Source organism: Pan troglodytes, chromosome 1 (genome assembly GCF_028858775.2).
Source record: "Pan troglodytes isolate AG18354 chromosome 1, NHGRI_mPanTro3-v2.0_pri, whole genome shotgun sequence".
NCBI lineage: Eukaryota > Metazoa > Chordata > Mammalia > Primates > Hominidae > Pan > Pan troglodytes.
Window position 1 is genome coordinate 34,650,438 of NC_072398.2, and position 27,726 is coordinate 34,678,163.

Sequence of the window (27,726 nt, forward strand, 5' to 3'; positions counted from 1 at the left end):
AGTCTCAGAAGAGTGGTTTTTCTTGGCTATGGGACTTGCTTCTTGGGTCTGTGTTACTCTGCAGTTTCTTTTCATGTACTTTTATAAAGAGATTGGCTAGGAAAATGAAGAGGGTGCAGTTGTTAATTATAGATGTGTCAGTTATAGAAATCTCAGACCTACCCAGAGTAGAGGTTGATTACACACAAGTTCTTTTCTACCGTTATCCAACTGATGTACAGTGGCTTATTTTCCAAAGCCATTGGAATGTAATTGCATGAAGTGCTATTTCAGAGTCTGCTTATAGTCATCTTTTGAAGTATTTTCCATGCCTCAGTGAAACTGTTCGTGCTTGTATAATATGTAATTCATATATTTTATGTGGAAGCACACCGTTTCTTAATTTACAGCTGAAATACTGGGTAAGATAGGCAACCTATTACAACTAAATGCAAGATATTTTAAACTTTTGCTTCTGGATGAGTAACTCTTCAAAATGCTTGAGATAAGATCATGGCTTTAATCCTTGGTAATTGCCAAGACTGCATCTAAACCTCTTACAAATAGCATTAAAGTCTGTGCCATTGTCACAAAACTGGAAAAACAAAACCCTCCAAAAATATTTCCCTTTTAATAGCTAAGGTGGGGGATTATACCATCTCTTTACAAATAAATGAACAAACAAATAAAAACCACCCCAAACTACTTTTTAATAGATTTTATTTCTTTAGAGCAGTTTTAGTTTCACAGCAAGATTGAGCAAAAGGTACGGAGAGTTCCCATATGTCCCCTGCCCTCAAAACTACTTTTAAGGGCCCTTATTCTCTAGAATCTTTCCATAATACCAAAAGATGGACATTTTGACGCTGTAGTATCCACACACCAATCTGCCACTGAAGAAACTAGCCGATTTTTTAGTATATGCTTAAATGTATGTTTCCTGTGTTAAAATGCAGTACACCAAACCAAATAAATGAGGAAGCTGCTCACATAAAAATGACATTTTAGTGTGGCTTTCCCTACTTGGTTTCATCGTAGTGCATTTTTTGTAAGTGGTTCAGGGATGTGGTTCTTGTCCCTGAGGACTGGCTCTTCTGTCTTCTTTTCTCATCATTGCAGTAAACTTATTGCAGAACTCATGGCACCAGAGCTGTGTGTTCTAGTTTTCTTAAGAAAACTGGAGCAATAAAATGGGATTCATACCTCACCCAGAGGAGGTATCATGAGGATTAAATGAGTCTGGCTTACTTTTGGTGCCTGAGATATAGACAGAACAGATATTTCAGGCATTTACTCAGGTAATATGATGGGATCCTCTTGCTGTCATGGAGAAGGTGGTTTCTATTTGCAATCATCCACCATGCTTTCTTCAACCATGTGGCAATGTTTAGCAGCTAAGCTCAGCTTTCAAAATTGAGCTAGAGTTTAAATTGGCAAGTCAACCACAAACCAGCCTGGTGGGGTCTCAGCTGGGCTTGACAGGATTAGTAGTTCCTTGGATAATACACAGGAAGTTGATTGGTGCACATGCTAGTTGAAATGAAAGCCTAGGCTCTGATTCCATTTCCTGTGAGGCACTGTGTAGACGTGGGAGAATAAACGTGTGCTGTATTGGACTTTCAAGGCAGGGTCTTTCTACTCCAGAGTAGGAAAATAGCTAGAGGAAGAACAGGAGGAGTAGGGTGGGAATGGAAAAGGTTACTTTGGGCATAGCTTCAAAAATCAGGGTGGGGATGGACTTTCTTCCTGCTAGAGAACTGAATTTGACAGTTCTAAAGTTAGGATGTTCTGGCTGTGAGTAGATACAAACTCTGTCCTCCAGATTACCTGCCTCCCCCAATTCTGCCCTGCACTGGACACCCCATTTCTTCCATAGTTATGTAATTATTTCACTGGATAATTACCTGGTGAGTCACCCTGAAATATTCTGTGTCCTCTGGAAGGTGCTGTACAACAGCAGTGATGAATTTATGCCATGAATTAGGTTTTTCTATTAGAAGTGGTTTACTTTGTTATTTAGAGCTCTGGCTCAAGATTATTGCCTTACTGTCATTTCTCTTGTACCTCATCATCCTCCTCAACATATCCATATGTGTGTATGCACAGGAGTGTGTGTATGTGCAGCTGTAGTGTGCATTTTGTGTGTGTTGTATGTGTGCACATACATGTTCGTGTGTGTATACTCCATGGAATATTCTTTCTCTGAGGGATTTCTGGGGTGGAGGTCAGGTCTGGTTTAATGATCTGGATGGATGGGAATGAGAAAAGGAAATTTAAAATAGCTTTCAAGACAAAGAAGCAATAAAAATTGTAACTGTTTTTTAAAATCGATTGTAGAACATTTATGCAGTTACTGTGGCCCTCTATAATTTGAATATTACTAATTTGAATGAAGTGTGGACCATAAAAATATCTCCCAAATGTTAAAACTACTTTTAGTGAAAGATGATAAATCATGGTTAGCCTGTTAAGCAATTGTGAAGTTTGCCCTCTGTTTCTCCACTCATGCTTATAAAAGGGCTCTTTTCCAACTTTAATAATTGCTGCATAGCATGTTAATTACATATATTACATAATTTATTATATGGAGACTCACTCCTAGGCATCCGAAATACCGTGGAATACCCTCATACAGCCCTGTGTTCCATACAGGAATTCAGTATAATGCAGAGCTACTTTGGACCCTTTTCAGATAAGTTTCTTGAATTGAATACCCAAATGACTTCATGTTAAGGTTAGCTTAAGCCTACATCATAGATCTCAGAGGATAGCATCAGAGCGATGTTCCAGTGTCCCAATATCATCTGTCATGAGATCCTCAAAATCTTAGTGGAGGTATAGCTTTGTGATTTTTTTTTCCTTACATCTTTTGGATATTTATGTTATTTGTAGATGTTCCAGCTTCTACCTTTGCCTGCTTTTTCTCACTGACTCCCAGATAACCTCTGTTTCCTAATTCTCTGGTTCACAGAGATGTCAGTAGTGCTGATGAAAAAGATTCATGAGGTTTACCTGCTTTGATTTACTGATGATGATGATGGTGGTGGTGGTGGTGGTAACAGGAGTAGTAGTCGTGCAGCCGCAGCAGCAATAGAAGGTACCACTTATGAAGTAGTTACTTACCATGTGTCATGCAGGTGATTGACAGGCATTATCTCATTTACACCTCTCAGAGCCTGTGGGCAAAAGTTGTAACCATCATCCCCATTTTGCAGAGGAGAAAACTCTGAGAGTCTAGAAGGCTCAATGACTTGTGTAAAGTTACTGAGACAGTGAGTGCAAAAGATGGGAGATGGACTGACCTCCAAGTCTGTTTTCTTTCTATTCAGCCACATTTCATTTCCTCTATGTCATCACTCAGGTTGGAACAACTAATGGACTCAGTGGAGCTAGGAAATGAATAATAGGGTCAGAATTCATCCAAGTAAGTTTGTCTAAGTTGATAGAAATATAACCTTGGCTCTGGTTGGCATTTTGTTGCTCAAGAAATGCATAGATTTCTGATGTGAACTTGTCCTTTGGAACATCATGGGGGAAAGCTAATCAAATCATTACCCCCATCTCAAAGTAAATCCATTTAAAATATCTTTAAAGCATCTGGGTCTGCAGCTTTATATAGGCAAGGGCACGTCTGGTTTTCTAGTAAAGTCAGAGTCAAAGCTTCATGAGAGATTTTGGTGGCGTTGTGGCAGGGATTGATCTGTGTCATGTTGAGGGGGCAGCCAGCTGGAGTGGGAACATCAGCATAAGAATGCCTTTGGAAATTAAACATTGTAATGAAAACATTCTTTTGAAGGCAGATTTCCAGGTGTGCTGTAAACCATTCTAGGTTATAATTGAGATATAAAAGAATCTTCAAAAGCAGTGATCTATTTTTTGGTGATTGTTGTGCTAATCCTGAAATCCTAGCATGAATTAATATAAAAGATGGGATTGGGTGCATAAAAGTACCTGTTTTAATCATTTAGCATGTTGTTCAAAACTAAACTGGTTTAGGCTTCAAGTCTAAGGGCGAAAATCTCACTTTCATCTAACAAATCCCACCATAATCTGCCAAGAACAGCCACCAGGGGCTCCTGCAGCAGCTGTGAAGAGGCGATCCTTCCTCTCTCAAAGCTTGATATGGGGAGAGATTTGCTGCAGTTCGTGTATAATAAAGTGGAAGAGGATGATACTTTTTAAAGCACACGAAAAGAGTGAATAAATTCTCCTTTAAAATCTGGTACTGTATGAAAATATTCTACAGTGCAGAAGCTTTCAGTTGGCAGGCGGTTTTGTCTTAGGAATTGAGTAATAAGTTACATTGCAGCAGGTGCAGGAGCGGTGTTGGTCTTTGCCAGTGTGCTCCATGTGAGATCATGAAGCATGCAGAAGGCACACAGAAAAGGCAGTCTTCAGATATCAGGGGAAAAGTCAGCACTGTCCCTTCCCTGCACGACTCCCCTTACCTTACATGGGCGTTTTGGTATCTACAAGCACAAACAGTAGTAATGAGTAGGGATACTGCATCTGGATACTCCATGTATGTTACAGTAGTGTGTGGTTGTGGTTTCTTTTGATTAGTCCCAAAGTTATATGTCAAAGCTGGATCTTGTATATGGGCTGGGGAACCCAGGGTGGGATGCAGCATGCTGGAGTCTCGTTTCTTGTGTGGCCTTGGGATGCTTGTGGTGAGCACGAACTGATGCTATTTTACCCTTTTATCTAGACGCACTACTTTGGCCTTTGGTTTCTCAGCAAGAGCCAGCAAGCACGATGGGTGGAGCTGGAGAAACCTCTGAAGAAACATCTGGACAAATTCGCTAATGAGCCTTTGCTTTTCTTTGGAGTCATGTTCTATGTGCCAAATGTGTCATGGCTTCAGCAAGAGGCCACAAGGTAGGTGCATTTTCCCCCTGTGTGCCATATAAGGGTGTTGACTAACTGTGAAGCTTCCAATGAAGTAGATGAGCTGGTTGATGTAGGGGTGTGTGGGTGTGGGTGCGGGTGTGTGGTGGGGGAGAGGGTAAAATAGTTGGGGGTTGTTTACTCATTGCTTTGCAGCTTTAGAGTTTTGGTTGAATCCATGTAGCTAACCCCAGCAGTTTTCTGTAATGCTGGTAAGGCAGTAGGGATCCTGAGCCAGGCAGAATTTCGTCTCTAGCAGCGTGGAAATATTCATCGGAGACTGTGGGTAAAATAGGCATGCAAGGATTTAATAAAAAATTAATGACCTGGCCAGGCATGGTGGCTCATACCTGTAATATCAACACTTTGGGAAGCTGAGGTGGGAGGAGAGCTTGAGGCCAAGAGTTTGAGACCAGCCTGGGCAGCATAGCAAGACCCTGTCTCTACAAAAAGAAAAAAATATAAAAACTAGCTAGACATGGTGTTTTGTGCTTTTAGTTCCAGCTCCTCGGGACACTGAGGTTGGAAGATCACTTGAGCCCAGAAGTTCAAGGCTGCAGTGAGCCGTGATCATGCCACTGTACTCCAGCCTGGGCAACAGACTGAGACCCTGTCTCAAAAACAAAAACAAAAACCTAATTCTGTTTTGTCCACCCTTTTCCTAAAAATATCCCCAAACAAAATGTGGTATCAGACTTCGAATTTGAAGATTGGAAAGGTAACTAAAAGTGGGAGTAAAGTTAAGGAGGAAAATGTTGCGAGAGCAGGAGTTTTGATGATTGTCCCTACTAAATAAGAGGAGACAAGAAGCCATCAGTAGAAGAGGAGAACCAGGTATTGCAGCTACTCAGTGTCTGCTTTAGCTTGGAGAAACCGTGTGCTGCCTTTGAAATGATGTTTTCCCCTCTCATCTGTAAAGTGAGGGATTTGTGTAAGTTCATAAAGCATATTCAGTGAATGGAATAAGTGCATTTTTTTGATGTTGGTATAGTTCATTTATTGGTAAGAGTTTTCCATTAAAATACCTGGGAAGTCTCCTCATCAAATGGATATTTCTGGTAGGAAAAGGAATCACATAAACCCTTTACTTTTTGCCTTTTACTCGGACCTTGTCATTCTGAATGCTTGGGAAGCAATGCGGGAACATGCTTTGAAGAAGGAAGAGTATTCTACCTGACTTTTGTGTAGTTTTTAGATTTTAAATTTCTGATGTAAGGATGCTCTTGAAATTTTTAAGTGTATTTTAAGGCAATATTCTGCTTGCTTGCTTTTTCTTTTTTCTTTCTTTCTTTTTTTAATTTGAGACGGAGTCTTGCTCTGTCACCCAAGCTGGAGTGCAGTGGCACGATCTTGGCTTACTGCAGCCTCCACCTCCCAGGTTCAAGCGATTCTCGTGCCTGAGCCTCCCGAGTGGCTGGGATTATAGGCGCCTGCCACCACGGCTGGCTAATTTTTGTATTTATGGTAGAGACGGGGTTTCACCATGTTGGCCAGGCTGGTCTCGAACTCCTGACCTCAAATGATCTGCCCGCCTTGGCCTTCCAAAGTGCTAGGATGACAGGCGTGAGCCACTGCGCCCGGCCTCTGCTTGCTTTCTTTAATTTGGCTTTTATTTATTTATTTATTTATTTTGAGACGGAGTCTTGCTCTATCACTTACACTGGAGTGCAGTGGCACAATCATAGTTCACTGCAGCCACAAACTCCTGGGCTCCCGCAATCCTCCTGCGTCAGCCTCCTGAGTAGCTGGGACTACAGGCATGTGCCACCAAGCCTGGCTAAATTTTCTTCTAATTTTGTAGAGATGAAGTCTCGCTGTATTTCCCAGGCTGTCTTGAACTCCTGGCCTCAGGTGATCCTTCTACCTTGGCCTCCCAAAGTGCTTATTTTTTTCACTTTCGTTCTTTCCTTTTTTTTTATTTTTATTTTTAAATCAAAAGGTATTGTAAGTAGATGGCATAATTGCAAACAGAGGCCGTGAGTTAGCTTACAGCTTGATCCAAAAAACCTAGTGTTCAGTTTTTCATGTGATAGACATTTAAAGCACTCTGTTGCATACCATTGCTCCCTGTTTTCAAGTTGATTCACATATCCAAGTTCTTCCTGTACAAGAAATTATTAACTCCTCAAAATGTGATGATTTCCGTTGGCTTTTGAATCCTCCTTGAGTACTTTACACGGTGCTAGGAACACAGCATTAAGTTAATAAATACTTGTTGATTCTTGGCTCTCGGCCATTAACTGCAAGGTAATGAGTGATGAGGGTGAAACGTGGACTAGAAATTAGTGCATATTGAAAAAAGTTCTGTCTGTAAGAAAAATGAAGAATTGTTACTCTAGACAGACCTATCCTGTAAGGCCTATTGGTGAGAAAGCAGTTGAAATAAAGAGGGACTCAGAAGTTATGCTTTATGAAGTTAAAAGAAAAAGGTTGTTTGAGCTTAGAAAAATTAAGTCTTACAAGGGCACAGTAGTAGCTGCCTTTAGATATTTACAGACTGTTGTAGAAGGGGGAATTCTTTGTCAGTTCTGGAGCACAAAATTAGGGTCTAAGTAAGTGAAGTCCAAGGAGCCAAAGAACTTTGACTATTTGGCTCAATGTAAGAATACAGTTTCTAGTAACTAAGCCATCTAAAAATGGAACAAGACTTACAAAAGGGTGAGAGCACTGGTCTCTGTGAATGTTGTCACGTGGATCAGGTAGCCCATGTGGTATCCTGTAGAGGGAGCCACCATATTGGGTAGGATGTTGGAATAGATCAGTGGTTCTCAAAAGACCAGGGCCTGCTGTATCATAGTTACCTGGAGCACTTATAAATATAATTCTAGAGCTGTACCAGAAGTCTGGTTGTAATGTCTAGAGCTGAGAATCAAGAGGATGTTATTGTTTAAAATGAATAGGCCGGGCAGTGTCTGACACACGGTGGCTCACGCCTGTAATTCCAGCCCTTTGGGAGACCGAGGCGGGCGGATCACGAGGTCAGGAGATTGAGACCATCCTGGCTAACATGGTGAAACCCGATCTCTACTAAAAAAATACAAAAAAAAAAAAAAAATTAGCCGGGCTTGGTTAGGGGCACCTGTAGTCCCAGCTACGCGGGAGTCTGAGGCAGGAGAATGGCGTGAACCTGGGAGGCGGAGCTTGCAGTGAGCCGAGATCGCGCCACTGCACTCCAGCCTGGGCGACAGAGCGAGATTCCATCTCAAAAAAAAAAGAGAAAATGAATAGTACTCCTCTGGTGTTTCTGACACTCACCCAGCCTCAGGAATCAATGAATCAGTTAACCTCTAAAACTCTTTACAATTTTAGATTTTCCAAGGAAGTAAACTTAATGCTGCATTGTTTGACTGTCAATGTTTGCATTCATAGACTAAAACAAAAGGTATTTAAATTTCAAAGAGGGAGGTATAGAGTAAAAAGTTTTGGTAGTGGTGGTTATTAACTGTGGGATTTAGGAAGGACTTTTCTTTTTTCTTTAGAATTTCTTTTTGCTTAATTAGCCTGGTTTATTTCAGATGAAGGTTAATAAGGAGGGAAAGAAGTGTTTTCCAACACAGGATTTTGAAGCAAACTGTGTTGCTGACATTTGATCAGAAAAACTAACAAAAAATTTTCAACTTTGAAAGATATTTTTAGATTTAAGCGCTGGAACTAAATTATGTAGATTTCAGGTCTAACCAACTCTTTATGGCAAAGAATGTTGAAAGTTAGGAGTTGGATTAGCATGCAACATTTTGTCTGTGCGTGAGTATGTGTGTATGTTTGCAGCATTGCAGAAATTTTTGTTGCCTCCAAGGGGCCCTAAAACTGGAATGTGCCAAGGGGTGTCAGAGTGAGTAAAAGATTTAAGCTGGGAATATGGAGGAACATGAGAAAAAAAAATGTAAGAAATCAAAGAAAAGTTGTTAGGAAGAAAAGAAAAAAGGAATTACATTTATTTGGGAAGGTTGAGGGCCACCAACAACGATCAGGTGTGATTCAGCAAGACATGCCGTAGGTTGTAGGCTTATGGACTAGAGAATAAAGGAGATCTGGTTTGGACAGAATAACATTTTTAAATGCTTGAGTTTTCTTGGTGTGGTGTTGGAGATGGACAGATGTGCTGAACACAAGGTGAAAAATGCTACAGTCCTTAAGAGCCTTTGGGAATCTCAGCCTTCTTGGGAGGTTTTAGCAGCATCTGAGGTCCGAACTGAATATTGAAACTGCCTTCCAGGCAGCTCCGCCAAGGGGAAGCAGTGGTGGTGGGGCAGGATTCCAGAGGAATGTTTCACAGAAGGCCCCAACAACATTCATTAGGAGCGGGTTAATGACTAACTCTCCAGTCATCCGCTGTTATCCCAGTTACCAGGCATCTCAGGTGGAGATGGGCTTTGGCATCTCTGAGAGCACCTGGGATCTGCAGTGTCTGACACAAAACAGTTAGTCTTTGTGATGCCCTGCAGAGTAAGGTATTTGCATAGATTAGAAATAGAAATCTGTCTTTCATTTGCGGGCAACCCGTTGGAGGAGGCAACCATTCAACCATCTGTGCTGAAAAAAATAAGCCTTTGTCTGGAGCCAACCAAACTTGTTTTCATCCAACACATGTTTGCAATGGTTTGGCTACTTCTGTTTGAGAACAGGTTCTATAGCATTAGTCATGACCAGCCATTTCTTCTCTCTGAACAAGGACAAAGAGTCTAGATTAATACTCTGGTTGGGTTTTCCTTTTTTTTTTTTTTTTTTTTTTTTTTTTTGCTGTGTATATGAACCCATATATATATCAAGACACATAGGAGTCAAAGGAAGATACATTTAAAAGCTGTTTATTTAATTTATTGTCCCCAGAGAATCACACCCATGGAAATTTTTAGGTCAGTAGTGTATTCAGAACAACACAACAAAAATTTGAGAGTGACATTGATTGCAAATTGTTTAATAAAGTGATTGGCTTTATTAAAATTATCAAGTCCAAATTGGTTTAAATTAGAAAATTAGGAAGCACTGCTTTTTTTGACATTAATTTGACATACTGTGTCTCATCTGCTAGATATGGCTTTTGAGGGGCAAGTCCCTTCATAAGTGAGGGAAACCTGCCAAGACACTATGATTGTGTTGGATAAGAAATGGATAACTCAGGCCCTACTTTAAGGTGTTAATTGAATGAGAAAACAAAATATATTAAAAGGAAAATACACACAGGGCTACAAATAAAAGGAAAAAAGAAGAAATCCCTTGATATTGTTATAGAAGTGTTAAAAGAAAATAGTGAAAAGAAGGACACACTCTGGTAGACAGATGGGGGATGAGTCATGAAACCATAGGATTTAAAGAGATTAAGAACCACCGAGTTTGTTAACCCCAAACTGTAAGATTTATTACCTTGGGGCTTTGAAAATGTTAGTTTTCCCCTGTTGGTTAAAATGACTCAAGGGATGGGACCACTGTAATTTTTTCCATTTTGCTTTGCTTCTCAGATTCCTTTTTGCCAGCTTTTCTGTCCAGCAAAGGGACTCTTGAGCAGTTCATCTTCCCCAGCATGTTCTCCTGACTCAAAGGAAAGATTTTTGTAATGTGTTTTAATGATTTGCATAGCAACAGGCTCATTATAAACACATGGTTTTCACATTTTTCTGGACACGGAAAGAAAAAAGATGGCTTCTGAGAGGTGGATAAATTCTTACTCAAACAGAAGGATACTTAATAATAGCAAGGGGAAGCCAGAAAATTGCTGGCCAAGATCACTGCTTTTAGTTTAGGTCTGGGGTTTTTCCAAGTCTTCCTCAAGCATGGAAGTCCCTCTTTAATTTCTTCAATACTAAAGAGAAAACTTTTAAAAGAAAACTTAATTTTTGAGGAGTGAATTTAGGCTACAAACTTCTAAGTTGCTGAGTGCATGCATGGTTTCTAAAATTTTTAATTTTGTGTGTTTTTTTTTTTTAACCAAAACATGTTTGTCTTTGCATTACTCACTGTTGAATGTTATGGTTGCACAGTGCACAGGAGCTTCTAATTGTCCTAATGAGGTCAGATAACATTTCCTACTTTTCCAGGACATCTTAGTAGCCTGCCTGTTTGGGTGGGGCTGTCCACCCTATTAATGGTGAGCACTCTACAGAATTGACAGAGTGCAACTACTGCTGTAGCCAGCACAGTCATTCCATTTGCCAAGGACGATTTTAGTACACTGTCGTACATCTGGCAGACACATCAGGTCCACAGGACCTGTTCCAAGTACCCTCTATCTGGTGGATGCTATGTCTGTTTTCGGTGCTTCTCAGCAGCTATGGGTATCCCCTACTCTTAGGATCAGTGATCTATTGTACATCTCCCAGTTCTTCCAAAGTCCTGGGTATTCTAGTCAGCCAGGTAAAACTGCCTAGCAGTTATCACCAGGAGGATTTTTAAAATACTTAATCTCTGTATGGGCTTGCATGGAGCATTCTTAAATGTTAAAGATGGTTCCTGTCTGGGAAGAACCAAGTGGACAGGTTGTCTTTCAACCAACTGAGAATAAATACCCACATTTAAAGCTGTGCTGTTTAGGTACCAGAAAGAGGGTAAGTGCATTTCTGCGTGTGAAGTGAGTGACAAGGGAGTTAGGTTAATGCATTTTTAAACTATGATGGGGGTCCCCTTTTTCCAGTCACATATTTGGGCCCGTGGCATGTTGATGGGAAAGCCAGACTAAGTGAAGCTGTATATCTTCATAAGGGTTAAAATGGTGTTTTGGTGTGTGCATGTGTGTGTCTGTGTGTGTGCATGTGTGTGCTTAAACTAGGTTTCAGGAAGTGACCTTACAGTAGCTTTCTTCACATTTTCTTTCTTATAAATACCAATACTTTTCCCCCTTAGACTCCTGCAATCTGCCTTGTGTGCTGTTGTAAACAAGTTAGTGTTCAACCAGTGTTTAAAGTGTCTGTTTTAAAAGCTCTAATTATGGTAGTATTTCCATTTCCTTTTACAACACCCTTTATTTTGTTCCTCCAGTTCTTTTAGTTCTTTTATTATTTTGAAATGTCATTTTACTGGATATTTAAAGTCTACCCGTGGGCTGGGATATAGGGACTCCCTTCAAGTCTTAAGATTCAGCATGAATTCCCTGTGGATAATATAATTTGCTGAGAATAGCAAATTCTCCTCCTGGCCAGCTCCAGCTAGTGAATGGGAAATTGTTCTCTTTATGTTGGTTATTGAGAATGGAATTATTTCTGCCAGATATTTTAGATATTTTAAGATGCAGTTGACATTGGGATCTAATCTCAAACATTCTGTGTGGTTAATGTAATGTACAATGTGATGAGAGAAGATGGCTGTCTGTAATAAACAGTGCAACCTTGGAGGGAAGAATTACCTTCCCAAAATGAGATAAGTTGATTGTCATTTGCATTGTTTTTTATTTCAACCTTTATTAAGTACCTATTCTGTGTTAGACACTTTGCTAGTTAGTGGGAATGTAATAACAAATAGGTCTCAACTCCCCACCTCCCTCCCACTCTCACTCCCACCACAGGGCTGTATCTCCAAGCAGCTTTTATTTCATTTCCGTGTATTTGATTTACTAGAAGTTTATTTGAATTTGTCTTTAACGTCTACATTGCTGACCCTATTTACTTCCAGGAGAAGGCAATGCCACTGCTTTGGTGAAACCCAAGGGCAAATATCTCCTGGGACCAGGACCAGCTTCATGGGTCTGTGATCTGTGCAGTTAGTTGCACAGTACCCCATGCTCAGAAGTGCCCTGTAGTTGGTTTAGTGCTCTGCTGTTGCCATCCTGAAGTTTTTGGTTTTTCAACAGTGGATTCTGCGTTTTCACTTTGCGCTAGACTCTGCGAATTAAGTAACCAGCCCTTCCCAGGACAAGGACAGCCTCCTGTTCCTCATACATGCATCTCTGTTCATTCACCTCTGCTTGTTTTGTTGTTATCTTGCAATTTATTCTAAAGTATCGGTGGATTTACTGATTTGAATCTACTGTTATGGGTGTGATCAAAGAGAAAAAGTAAATTTAATAAGCCCTCAAGGGAACAAAACTAAAATTTTCACTGTCTTTGCAAATAAGAAAATAGAAATGTAGCGCTGGTAACCATTTCTGCTTCTGGATCTGACTCACTGGGAAATCCTTGCAGGAATTGGGAAGGTGGTGTAAAGTCAATTTGATTTCTTTTAGGAAAGCTGATTGGATTAGCTTGTCTTGATCCTCAACTAGGATTTTTTTATGTTTTACTGTGAAGAAGACTATAAATCAAGACTATACAGTAGATGCCTACTTCATAGTACAAGTTGTCCAAATACATGAAGTTGCTTCTTGTTTCTTTCTTTGCTCTTAAGAAAAAGATATGGTGTGAAAGATATGCAGTTAGGCTGGGCGCGGTGGTTCACGCCTGTAATCCCAGTACTTTGGGAGGCTGAGGCGGGTGGATCACTTGAGGTCGGGAGTTCAAGACCAGTCTGACCAATGTGGAGAAACCCTGTCTCTACTAAAAGTACAAAATTAGCCTGGCATGGTGGCACATACCTGTAATCCCAGCTACTCAGGAGGCTGAGGCGGGAGAATCGCTTGAACCCAGGAGCAAGAGGTTGTGGTGAGCGGAGATCGCACCATAGCACTCCAGTCTGGGCAACAAGAGTGAAACTCCGTCGCAAAGAGAAAAAAAAAAAAAGAAAGCTATGCAGTTAGGTAGTTAGCTATTGAGGCAACCTACTGCTACTAGAACAATGAAGTATAGACAAATAAGATGAAGTTAACAACTTAGCCGTAAACATAATCTAGCTGTTTCTCTGATATTCTTTCCCTTTAGGGAAAACAAATAGTAAAATAAATCAGTGTTCTTTTGTAATATCACTTGGCATAACTTATTATTTATTGTAGGTGTCCTATAATGAAGAGGAAACTCAGAATTTCAAAAGGAAATAAATCAGAGGCATTATTCGTATTTCAAAAGGAGTCTTCATGTAATGTTTGTGTTCTTTAATGCATCTGAGATGTTTGATTGAGATGCTTTATAAAGCAAGATATGCTTATATGTATGTTTTAACCGTTAGAAAAACAAAGTTTACCAAAAAAATAGGTTGAGCATCCCTAATTCAAAAATTCAAAATCTATAATGCACCAAAATTGAAAACTTTTTGAGCACCAACATGATGCTCAAAGGAAATGCTCGTTGAAGCATTCAGAATTTCTGATTTTTGGATGAGAGATGCTCTACTGGGTAAGTATAGCAAATATTTCAAAATCTGAAATCCCAAACACTTCTCGTCCCTAACATTTTGCATAAGGGGTACTAACCTGTTTAGTATACTTCAAAGAAGTGATAATTTTATTATTACATCTTTAAATCACATGGTTAATGTGTTTGTTAGTATTTGGTCTATTTGGAACTTTTCTCAAAAGCAAACAAAAATAATGTGCTATTGAGCTATTTTGAAAATAAGTTCTTAAGCAGAGGTATTGATTTTTATCCTTTGTGAATTCCTTGATTTTCAAAGATACATTCATTCATTTGTTCATTCATTCATTGATTCCGAATTGTTCTTTATTAGTGTTACATTGCAGGACTGAGAAAGATTAAACAATTGAACCCATGAAATAATAAAGATTTGTAATAGAGCATGAGTTAAAATGTTAAAATAGTCTACTTTTTCTAAAGCTTGAGTAGAATACGATGATGCCACATTGTAGTGTTTACCTTTAACAAAGGTGTGAAAAGAAGGGGGAAAAACAACAGAAGCTATATGAAGAGGTGTTTTGTCATGTTGAAGCATGTAGGCTGTGCCTTATGAATTTTTAAGAGACATCCGCTTCCCCATAAAGGATTCTCAAGATTGTAGGGGTATCATTACAATGGGTGGGATTGAGAATGGTGTGTTAATTTCAAAAAAAAAAAAAAAAAAAAAAAAAATGGATTTAAAAAAAAATCTTGACGTTGGAAGAGGTGCAAAGAATAGGTGTTTTATAATTGTTTGCTCTACCTTTTTTCCTGAATATCAGCATTGGGACATTCAGCTGGAGTGGAGTGGGTGGAGAGAGAGGAGGGAAGTGACAGATGTGCTACATCCACACGTTAAAGAAACTTACAGTGTCTGAGCAGCAGCAGAATCTAGAAAGCACAAGAATCCAAAACCTCAAAACTTCCCCAGCCTGAGGATATTATAGTTCTTTGTGGTTCTGTGGAAAAATGTAGTTGCGTTCCATCACCGGATATAATGTAACAGTAGTAGTCATGGTAGCAGCTAACATTTATGTGCAAGATGCTATGCTAAGTATCTCAGATTATTATCTTTTTCAGTCTTCACTAGAACTCTATAAAGTGGGCACCCTGAAAAAGAACTGTTTGTTTTTTAAATAACAGAGAAAGTTTAAATAATAGAGAAAGTTTTTTTCTCTAACAAGTGGAGTAGATTTAGGTCATCACATAAATGGAGTCTTTTATATTACTTTGCCAGAGAAATACATCCGTTCATGCCTTTCTTCACTGGCTTTATCAGAGTAACAGGGAGTTTAGTTCTATAAAAAGTCAACAAAGAAATCCAGAGGGCTGACCTACCAGTAAGATCAGAGATTATAAACTAGTACTATGAGGGCTGATTCTGGTCTTCAGGTGGGTTTTGTTTCACCAGGATCATTTTTGAAAGAACTGAATTGGGATGCCTTGCAGAGAGGCATGTGCTGTCTAACTGGGCCTAGTTCTCCACTCCCTAGGGAGTTAATAGTCAGCAGCATTTACACATTCCTGTGACCTGTCTGGCCTTGTAGGTATTTAGGTCCTGACTGCCGATACTTGCACTTTCTGTATAACTTGAAGTGCATCTCAGTACTTGGGTCAGCCCATATCTCTTCATTGACCCAGTTGATTTTATGTCATTCAGTGTCCAGCTGTATTAACACTTTAGCTGCCTATAAGAGACTGTAGGTGGTTGAGCTGAGTGTGAGAGTATAACTTCCCTAAGTGCTCATTTGAAAACTTTATTTCTGTGTAAAGATCACTCCGGAGGGCTAGATTATATGTCCCTGTCAACTTTCTACTGCAGAGCCATGGCTCAAATTATTCAGATTTCCTCTCTTTATTGCTCACAATATCTGTCTCATCTCTGATTACCCATAAAAGGTTCATGCATAGAAAGAGTACCAAGCGTCTTATAGGCCAATAAAGACATCATTCAAATCTTAAATAAACACAGCCTATTTGAGAAAGAGCCCTTTGCCTTATATCAAGACAGACCAGAATGATAGAGTTTTATATCTAAATATGAGACCCCACGTATCAATAAATCACAGAGACCAGTTGCTTTGTTTTACAGATGAAGAAACTGAGAAACAGACAGATAAAGGGACTCTGCCCATAGTCACACAGCTGTTTAGTGACAAGCCTGGCTTTTAAGCTGGTTCTGGAATGGTTTTAGGTGAACCAAGCATGCTGACATGGGAGAGCCCATAGATAGGATTTATTTAAACGTTCAAAAAGTCTTTGCCAATCCTCGCCTCCCCTCCCCTTAGCTGTAACAGCTAAGACACACTGTGGAATTGGAAGGGATGAGTTTTGTCAAAGAGAAGGAAGTAGTTCAGACAGAAGAAACAAAGGGTAGAGGGAAACAGGCACTTCTTTGAGTGAGTCCTTTAAATAGCGAGCATTATGTAGAGAGTGGAACTAAAATGGGTTTTATTTAAAGTCTTTATCAGTGATCTCCAGCCCTGGGCACATAGTGAAAGTGCCAAGCTTTCAGATGACACTAAGTCCTTTAGAAGGGTGGAAAATTGAGACATTGCAAGTAAACAGTAGAAAGGTGTCAGCAGGTGTCAAGTTACCAGGTGTGACTCAAATAATGATACTGCTTTCTGGTGTACTTTGTAAAAGCAGAGGAGGCGTAATCATAGCGGGACATGTTGCAACATGTTTCAGTTTACAGCCTCCTAACTCTCAAGGTCAGCTCGTCAATCTTGTGCTTGCAGCTGGGGAGAGTGAGTAGACATTTCGCCTGACGTTTGCTGCCAGCATAAAAATGAGTTACCGTTATTCAGAGCAAATCCCAGCAACTCTGACGTAAGTTTAACTGAAATGCGAGTTAGACACATGGTCCTTTAGTAGAAAATCACAGAGATGAAGCAATGTTGGAAGCAAATGCTTTTGACCAGCATAAATGTTTTGAAGAAGGTAGAAAAGATAGATGTTTATGACAGTGACTAATGTGAGAAACCCATAGGTCTAACTAAGGAAAACATGAAAAAGGTCGGTAATTTGGATCCTTGAAATAAAATGGCCAACTGTGAAAAGATAGCTACTGATGAGGATACTGATGGAAAATTTGAAGCAAGTTATGTATCTGCTAGAGCTCTGTATGTTTTGAATGATTGTTGGAATCAGCAAAGAACTAGTATTTTTTGGTTTAATCTTCAAGGAAAATAATAGCTGGAAATAAAACAATTAAAAAAACACTACAAAGGAGAACATACATTAATGTGGGAAGTAGGGGAAAAAAAAGGAAAAAGAAGGAGAACAGACTTGAAGACCTCACTCTCTGGTGTTTGTTTCTTGGTCAGGCTCTGTAAACTCCCCAAAATTAAGTTCTTGTGTTTAGAATCAGGAGATGATGCTAGCATAGCTATTGTAAGGATGAGTTCAGAAAGCATTTGCCATTGTGCTTAGCATATAGTAGGTCTTCAAATAATATATATTTTTTTAAACGAAAAGATATACTAGAAGGTAGCAGGAAACTGCTGCATCCCTCAGAGAGCTGTGCTGGTATCAGTCACCTGGCAGAAGATTCTCTGTGACCTACACTAACCAGAAACATAGGGGAAGAACATTCTGGGAAATGGAGTGCAGCCTAGTCAGGTTGAGACATTACAATGCCACTGTGAGGCTTCGTACATTATTAATGATTAGTAAAACCCAAATCACTGTAAACCATACCCTACTAGAAACTCTACTGAGTACAAATTTTGTACTGACTGGCGAGTTCCAAAATTCAGAATTACTCCCTCAAAACAAATGATTTGATATTATTGAAGATAACTTCAAATTTGTCCCTAATTCCCTCAGGCAATTCCCAAAAGTGGAATTGCAAACAATAATTTAAGCAAACATTTTGTGTTATTATCATAGACATGTATTCCCAGGGAGGTTCCCCACCCTCATTCCAGTCCCATATGAGGGAGCAGATCTGCTGCAGAGGACGCGGGCTGGTGCTTTGTCCTGTGCCAAGTGTAGGAAGGCTAAGGTTATCAGGCCCGTGCAAGGAGACAGGATAAAGTGGGCCTTGCCTCACAGCTTCCCAGATGGTCAGAGCAGCTGTTCAGAACAGGGAAGCCAGGTTGGCTGCCACAGGACGGGCCAGGCTGACCCAATGGTAATCTCGCAGTACTTGTAACTTGAAGAGACTGTAGTCTGAAAAGATAAACAGATTCCAGTGAAAGATTATTTAAAGAGATGATGGACTCCTGATGAGTGACAGTTATTTAAAAAATAAAAATAAGACATTGGGAGCCTGTTGGTTCTTTGAGTGTGGTCTTCACACTACGTGCATCAGTATTGCCTATGGCATTTTAAAAAATATGTAGGTTATTGTACCCCAGTCCTGACTCCCTGAATCAAAATCTGTTTTTGATCATTGCCATGGGTGATTCTTATCATTTAAGTTTGGTTAAATGGAAGACAACCGTATCCTGATATCTTTTCAGCTGTAGCTGGTCTTTTCTGTTAGTAGATGGATGTTGGAGAATCTCAGGGGGGATTTTGGGGAACTGGGAAGGAATTAAAGAGTTGCAAAGCTTAAAACATTTGGTTCAGGCTGAGGAATTTAGAGAATAGATGGCGTGGTCTTATTTAGTAGAAAAATTATGGGCATCTTCCTGGGGATCCTAGAAGGAACAGAATGGAGAATCCAAGGTTCTTCTGTAGCAATTTTGTAGAGTTTGATTGTATTTCCTCTCTTTCAGAATATTTTAGCCTTCTAGGTCAACTTCTGTAATGCACAATAGATTATGCATAATATAATGAGTAATACATCTCCTAAATAGGTTTAGGGGATATATTAAATACTATTTATTGCATAAGAATTTAGCCTTTTGTGCATCCTTTATTTATTATTAAATTTATTATTCCTATAAGAATAATAAAAACTGGCCTGAATTATACTACTCTAGGACCCTAAAACCTTAAACACAACTTCCCACTGTTTCTGCAGGCTTTGAAGTTACAGATTGAATTTTAATTTTTAAAGTGAGAATTTTGCAAAACTGAGAATTCTACATATGGATTTCAGTAATTCTTTTGCCACTGTCTGATTTATTGATATTTACTGCATTTAGGTAAGTGTAAGACGAAATAATAGGTAAATTAAGAAAAAAATAAAATAATTTCAGCCAAATAAAATTCAAGGTTGTGAAAACATTCTTTCTTTCCATTATCAGTTATTTGAAAAAATATTATTTCTGGCACTGGTTCATGAAATACTTGATTTCAACTACCAACTAGAAGTACACTATATTTAAGTAAAAAAAGAAATACAGAGAGGCTTGGTTCTAGATAGCAGTTATCTTAATTTTCCAGACATCTGTGACTACTTCCTTACTATATACATTGAGAGATTTTGTGTGTTGCATTTGCATGCATACAAACACACCCATGATTTTGTGATGTGCTGACTCTTGTTAAGAGTACTTGAAAAGCATTATCCTGAGAGCTAATATTCTGACAAACCTTTTTTTTTTTTTTTTGAGACGGAGTCTTTCTCTGTCGCCCAGGCTGGAGTGCAATGGTGCGATCTCGGCTCACTGCAACCTCCGCCTCCCGGGTTCAAGTGATTCTCCCGCCTCAGCCTCCCCAGTAGCTGAGATTACAGGCGCCACCACCATACCCAGCTAATTTTTTTAGAGAAGGGGTTTCACCATGTTGGCCAGCTGGTCTTGAACTCCTGACCTCAGGTGATCTGCCCGCCTCAGCCTCCCAAAGTGCTGGGATTACAGGCATGAGCCACTGTACCCAGCCCTAACTGTCTTTAACCAAAAATCTCACACTTACTTTAAAAAATATGGTTTGAAAATATTTTATCCACCACAAGTTGGCAAATGCCAGGTAAAAGAAAACTGTATTTTTTTTTAACTTTATTTTAGATACAGGGGTATACGTGTGGGTTTGTTATATAGGTAAATTGTGTGTCACGGGAGTTTAGTGTACAGATTATTTCATCACCCAGGCAATAAGCATAGCACCTGATAAGTAGTTTTTCAATCCTTACCCTCCTCTCACCCTCCATCCTCAAGTAGGCCCTGGTGTTTGTTATTCCCTTCTTTGTGTCCATGTGTTCTAGATGTTTAGCTCCCACTTAAAAGTGAGAACATGCGGTATTTGGCTTTCTGTTCCTATGTTAGCTCACTTAGAATAATGACCTCCACCTGCATCCATGTTGCTGCAGAGGACATGATCTTGTCATTTTTTGTGGCTGCATAGTATTCCATGGTGTATATGTAACATATTTTCTTTATCCAGTCTACCACCGATGGATATTTAGGTTGATTCCATGTCTTTGCTATTGTGAATGGTGCTGCAGTGAACGTACATGTGCATGTGTCTTTATAATAGAATGATTTATATTCCTTTGGGTATATACCCCATAATGAGATTGCTGGGTCGAATGGAAATTCTGCCTTAAGTTCTTTGAGAAATCGCCAAACTGCTTTCTACCATGGCTGATTTACCATGACTAATTTACATTCCCACCAGCAGTGTATAAGCATTCCCTTTTCTCAGTTATGTTTTGACTTTTTAATAATAGCCATTCTGACTGATGTAAGGTGGTGTATACCTCATGGTGGTTTTGATTTGCATTTCTGTAATGATTAGTGGTGATGAGCATTTTTTCTTATGCTTGTTGGCCACATATATGTCTTCTTCTGAAAAGTATTCATGTCCTTTGCTTACTTTTTAATGGGATTGTTTGTTTTTTCCTTGTTAATTTGAAAATCTGTATTGTTTACACCCAGTTCACTGAATACTTTTTTTTTTAAAGGGTTTCATGAACTATTTAACCATTATACTCTAAAGCAGGCATTTTTCCTTTCTGGTTTAAAATGATTATTTTCTAATTTAGGACATTGTATAATTATAACATAATTATAACTAGAATATGATTAGAACTTCATTTAAAGCTTTGAACATCTAAAGAAGAATGGTGGGTTGAATTACGGATATTGTTGCCTGTTGCTCTGTGATACCTGCATTTTATCTCAACACACACACACACACACACACACACACACAGAGCAGACACACTACCGGACTGAACCATTTTACTTCTTTTCATCCTGGCCCAATATATAAATAATTGATTAGAGAGCATTAAAGTAGGTGAGGGGGAATCAATTTCACTTTTGATAATGGGAATGAAGTACTCCTATATTTTTAATTGTTTAGATCAAGTTTGTGCAACCCGCAGCCTGCGGGCCACATGCAGCCTAGGATGGCTTTGAATGCAGCCCAATACAAATTCACATGGGCATTGTACAGATTCTCCTCTTGTGGCTTTCACTTAAGAAACAGAATTTTGTAAGGATAAGGGCGTTACAAATCATCAAATTGAATCCCTCTTTCAAGAAACCAGTCTCATAGTCACATGATTATTGACCAGGGCAAAGAAGTCCAGGCATGTGCTTTTGGAATGGCATCCTGTGCCACATCCTCCACTAAACATGTTTCGCCGTGGGTCCCTCTCCCACCCTGTGTGCAGCCCAAAGACCGACTCCCTATTCTGCTCTCGGTTCTTCCACCTTTTCTCTGGGTCCTCAACACTTCATCCAGGGCGACTCCAATTTCATGTAATTTTCAAATATCTTTAATATCTGCTTCTCATAGATTCCTTGCTTTTGATTTCCAACCACACTTTGCTTTTTCTATATTAAAAATTAACCACAAAATATTTCACACTTTTATACTTCCTAATTACTATTTAATATCTCTACTACCATTGGATGCCTTTTCTTTTTTTTTTCTTTTGATTCGCTTTCTGTTAACTTACTCATTGCTTTCATCAGTTTTTATCTGTTCCTTCTTGAGTCCTTGCAAAAGCATGTCCATCGTTGATTTTGCTTATATTTGCCTCTTGAAGGTTACCAGAGGACACTGCCAGCCCTGGGCCAGGGGCCTTTTCTCACTTTTAGACAACGTTACACATGGAGAGCCCACTCCTCAAAATCCTCTCTTTCCTTGGCTTTTGGTGACCTTCACCTTATCTCATCTCTGACCTGCCTATTTTCATCTTGCAATCTCCAATTTACTGGAACCCTGTCCTTCTTCTAATTTTTTCCCTCTTTATATTTGCTGTGCAATACAGCTCAATTGTCTTTAGCCTTTAGAAGTACTTTTTTGGGTTTTTCTTGAGACAGGGTCTTACTCTGTCGCCCAGGCTGGAGTACAGTGGCACAATCACAGCTCACTGCAGCCCTAAACTCCTGGGCTCAAGTGAACCTCCCACCTCAGCCTCCCAAGTAACTGGGAGCACAGGCATGCACCACCATGCCTGGCTAAATTTTTTGAGTTTGTGTGTGTGTGTGTGTGTGTGTGTGTGTGTGTGTGTGTGGAAATAATGTCTCACTATGTTGCCCAGGCTGGTCTAGAACCCCTCGGCTCAAGCAGTCGTCCTGCCTCAGCCTCTCAAAGTGCTAGAGCTACAGGCATGAGCTACCACGCCCGGCTCTAGAAGTAATTTTTGACAGATGTGACCTAACTTTTTACCATTTACCCACATCTTAGTCTTGATTTCTTGCTGACAGAAGACAGTCATTCATTCATTTATATATTGAATATCTGCTGTGTGCTGGGAACTGGATGTATAAGCAGAATACAACCTTTTTCTTAAGCGTATATTTATGGCCCCTCTGCTTGTTGTTACATTCTTGCTTCAGTGTCCTCAGAGTGGTGATGACGACTATTTGTCAATCATCTCTACCCACAATACTCTGGCTCAATCAATCCTTGTAGGAATCAGAAAGGTAGACAGTGATGAACTGTTAGTTACTTGCTGCCTTCTCTTGATTTTAAATCCTCCCTTAAATATCCCATTTTTCTATAAGTAGCTCTAAGATTCTTTCACTGTCACAAATTGCAAATCTGTCACCAGAGCCCCCCACTTCCTCATGTCATTTGTTACACTAGACCCTGCCAGTTTCTTCAAGCTCCACCTCTGCTTGGTAGACATTTCCATACTTGGAGTCAAATTGTTGTCTTTGTGCTAGTGGTCATTTTTTAAGATAGGCTTTTTGGTGAAATATAACATATGCACAGACAAGTGCAAAAATGAAAAGTGAGGCCGGGCTCACACCTGTAATCCCAGCACTTTGGGAGGCCGAGGTGGATGGATCATGAGGTCAGGAGATGAAGACCATCCTGGCAAACACTGGGAAACCCTGTCTCTACTAAAAATACAAAAAAATAGCCGGGCGTGGTGGTGGGCGCCTGTAGTCCTAGCTACTCAGGAGGCTGAGGCAGGAGAATGGTGTGAACCTGGGAGGCAGAGCTTGCAGTGAACCGAGATCGTGCCACTGCACTCCAGCCTGGGCGACAGATGAGACTGTAAGAAAAGTGTACAGCTCAATGAATCTTTGTAAAGTGAACACACCCATGCAGTCAGTCACTAGTTCAAGAATCAGAGCATCACCAGCCACTCAGAATCCTTCTTTGTGCTCCCTCTCAGTGTCTATGGATCAGGATAACCATGATCCTGAATTCTAATATCATATATTAGTTTTGCTTTTCTTTTAAAAAAAAACTTTTTAGGTAGAGTAATACAGTATATGCTCTTTGATGTCTTACTTCATTGATCAACATTTTGTGAGTCATCTATATTGTTGTGTATAGAGATCATTCATTTTCATTGCTGCTTAATATTCTATCAAAGGAAGACATACATTACAATTTACCCATTCTACAAAGGACATTTGAATTGTTTACATTTGGGAGCTATTACAAATGGAACTGTGTTGCTGTGAACATTTCTAGTACATGTTTTATGGACAGTCTCACACAGGCTCTCATGAATGTACTTATTTCTGCTGAATATGCATATGCTAGTTAGTAGTTTTCCAAAAATTGTATTACTGCCAGCGAAATGAAAAGCAAATTGTAAGGCTGAGAAATCTTAAATACTTGGTCTTATGTTTCTTTTTTCTTTCTTTCTGTATTGAATTTGTTATTCATTAAACAAATGTTAAGTACCTTTTATGTTTGAGGCCCTCAAGGGATATCAGTAATCATAAAAGCAAGTATTGTGGCATTTATTTAGTTGCAAATCCTATTGATTTTTTTTTTTTTTCTTGAGACAGGGTCTTGTTCTTTCATCCAGGCTGTAGTGCAGTGTTGCAATCATAGCTCACTGCAGCCTCCTTGCCCATAGTTCCTGGCCCAGGAGATCCTCCTACCTCAGCCTGGGTGTAGCTGGGACTACAGGCATGTGCCACCATGCCTGGCTAATTTTTTAAAAACTTTTTTGTAGATACAAGGTCTCACTGTATTGCTCAGGTTGGTCTTGAACTCCTGGGCTCAAGCAATCCTTCTGCCTTGGCCTCCCAAAGTGCTGGGATTATAGGCGTGAGCCACTGCGCTTGGCTGATCTTTCTTAATATTAACAATGATGACTCCTGACATTTCATGAGTGTTTATGGCCAAGCACAATTCTAAGCTCTTCATCCATATTAACCCGTTTAGCCCTTGTAACAACTTTTTGAGTTAGTACTATTATTCTGATTTCACAGAATAGGAAACTAAGGCACAGAGAGGTTGAGTAACTTGCCCGCAGTTTGAGTACATGACAGAGCTGTGATCCAAGCCTACACAGTGTAGCTCCAGAATCCACACATTTACCACTATGTGCTGTGCCTTTCCAGTTAAATCCATTCTAGTCCGCTCTGCCCCCAATTTATGTCTTCTTACCTCCAGCCTTAAATATAACGAAATGGTAAAGAGCACAGGCTTTATAGTCAGACAGACTTGGATTTGAATTCTGCTCTGCCATTCACTCTTTGTATGTTCAGGTGAGTTATTTATCCTTCTTAAGACTCAGTTTCTCCATGAACAGAAGCTCTTGTGAAGATTATACTGGTTAATAAACAGAAAAGCACACTTTGTAGTACCTAACACTATCATCATTATTATTTGACCTCCTAATTTGTATCTGTACCACCCATTTATATAATGTGGTGTACATACCAACTCTAAAGCATCCTTCTAAAGGATTGCTTTCATCATTTTCCTTCCTTTGTCAAAAATACATAATGTCTTACCATTGCTTAGAAGATAAAGACAGACATCCAGAGGCATTTGAAGCACGGCAAGCCTCTATCTTCCTTTTTGTCTTCTGCTTCCTTACATAGCCCTATTTTACTTGTCTGTGCCGTTCAGTGTCTCTGGACACCCTGGGTTTCTCACTTCTTCCTCTGCTCTTTGCAGTACTTGAAGTATCTCCCTTTTCCTCTTTCCTTCTTGCCTTAGAAGCCTCCTTTGCCTTCCAGACTCACCTCTGGGCATTCATTCAACACATTAATGATTTTCAAAGTATAAGGTATTCTGCAAGATATAGAGTGGCACAAGATGTCAGTCCTGTCCTGAATGGGGTTTTCAATCTATTTGGGTAGATTAGATGGTCACATAAAAATATTTGAGCAACATATTAGTATGTGTTGGATGCCAGCTGAAGGTACCTTTCATGGGTGGAATGATAAGGAGGAGCTTTGGAGACGGGCATTATTCAGTGATCTCCAGAGAAACAGAACTAATGAGATGTATATGTAAATAGGGAGAGAAACTTATTTTAAGGAATTGGCTCACATAAATGGGGAGACTTGACAAATGCAAAATCTGCAGGGCAGGCCAGCAGGCTGGAGACCCAGGGAAGATTGCAGTTCAAGTCCAAACACAAATTCTTCCTTCTGCGTGGTCCATCTTTTCTCTGTAAGACCTTCAACTGATTGGACGAGACCCATTCATATTGTGACAAGCATTCTGCTTTACTCAAAGTCTACTGATTTAAATGTGTTAATCTCATCAAAAAATACCTTCACAGAAGCATCTAGAAAAAAGACCAAATATATGGATATCGTGGCCTAGCCAAATTGACACATAAAATTAACCATGACAAGAGATGTCCCTGGAATTGGGGCTTTGAAGAAGACATTGGATTTTGGTGAGTCAGCATTGTTAGGCAGGAAAACAGCCTGGACCAGGGGCTATAAGCCTGTTATCTCTCCCAGATACCTAAAGCGGTAGCTCCCATCAGTATCAAGGGCTCACTGATGGATGAGCGGAAAGTGTGAAGGGAGAACATTCCGAGCCAAGGAAATTATGTAAGAGGGGAGGAAAATTGCAGTGCAAAGTCCTCAAGGATACCTAGAATGTGGTAAGAAGCAAATAATCATAGCACAGTTAGCCCTGGATTTATATTTCAGCTAAAGAATTTCTTAAAGTTCAAGGTTTCCCTATTACTGTTGGGTCACACGTTCACAGGATGAAATCTCCTTCTGTATGTTGAAACTAAGTCATGCAATTTCTTCTTTAGAATTTTAATCTGATGAGGTCATTAAGGAAAAATATTTTCTTAATCTAGAATTCCCAGTATGTTCATTATAAAATAAATTCCTTTTCTTTCTTCTCATAAAACCCTATGTTTTGAAAAAATGTATCTACCTTTAGTACTTCCTAAAATTATTTTGTCAAATACCCTATATTGATCCTTAGCATGAAGTAAGTAGTGTAACTTAACACAATTTTACATAATTAATATTCTAGTTGGCTTGGACAGCCCATTTTGGGCAAAATATCAAGGATTTTTCATTCATTGTTCATGCATGCATTCAATAAGTTTACTTGAAGACCATTTGGGGGATAAAAAAATAAATATTTACTGAGCATCTGTTATATACAAGGAAACTTCTGGTTACTGGTAATACAGCACTGAACAAAACAGATGAAGTCCTTGATCTCCTGAAAGTCACCTTTTTTCAAATATTTGTAGTAGTTTATGACTGTCAATGTTTTTACAGAGTTCAAATTAAGAATTATAAAAGCATGTAGTACTCTAGCTATCTGAATCATCAAAATCAGCTACCAAATTGTATTGTATTCTCTCAAACAATTGTGAAACAATGCATTTTAATTCCTAAATAATAGCTTGTTTTCATGTAATATTATTACAGATCTCCTTCACTGAGAAGATGATAAACATATAGAAGATGGTCATGTGAACATATCTATTTCTGGGTGGTAAACTATAAAGGAGTCCATTATGTTTATTCTTATTTGCATATACTTATGATCATATTCTTCTTTAGACTTAAATCTGTGATCATGACTTTTATGAGGAAATCATCCTGTCTATAAGCATGGTCATGCCTTTAAGAATTCATGAAAATTATACGGAACGGGCTAACATGAAAAAGTGAGGCAATATTTGGGATTTCATTCTGTGAGGAAAATGTACTGGACTTAGTTTACCAATGTAAAGTCGGTGGTGGCTCTAGATGAGTTTTCATAGAAACAAGAAACTTCAGATGGCAGAAATGCATGGCTTAGTAACTATATTATTAATTGCACAAACTTGTTTTTTCTCCCCAGTCTTTTTAGTGCATGCCTTTTGATCAAGTTATACTGCAAAGACCATTTTTAAAGTTACAAAAAATGATGATGTTTTTAAAGTGTAGTGGTTTGATAATAGGGCTCAAGTGGGAAGAAAGGAAATACCCTTTATTTGGGCCTTCCAGAGATTTTGCCAAACCCTGGGTGAGAGCAGTGTTTCATTTCCCGATTCCTACCACCTGTCCACTTATTCACTGCACATTTACTACACGGTCTCTTTGCCATTCTTAATCTGGACTCAAAAGTCAAATAATAGAAA

At 39.3% G+C, this 27,726-nt stretch overlaps 1 protein-coding gene across 1 annotated transcript in view; it reads left to right on the forward strand.

Moving 5' to 3' along the window:
* PTPN14 (protein tyrosine phosphatase non-receptor type 14) overlaps positions 1-27,726 on the forward strand; it is a 201,730-nt gene that overhangs the window by 95,077 nt on the left and 78,927 nt on the right. Inside the window, exon 3 of the mRNA XM_054658780.2 lies at positions 4,688-4,857. Coding sequence (XP_054514755.1) covers positions 4,688-4,857 — 170 coding nt within the window. The remainder of the gene's footprint in view (positions 1-4,687; positions 4,858-27,726) is intronic.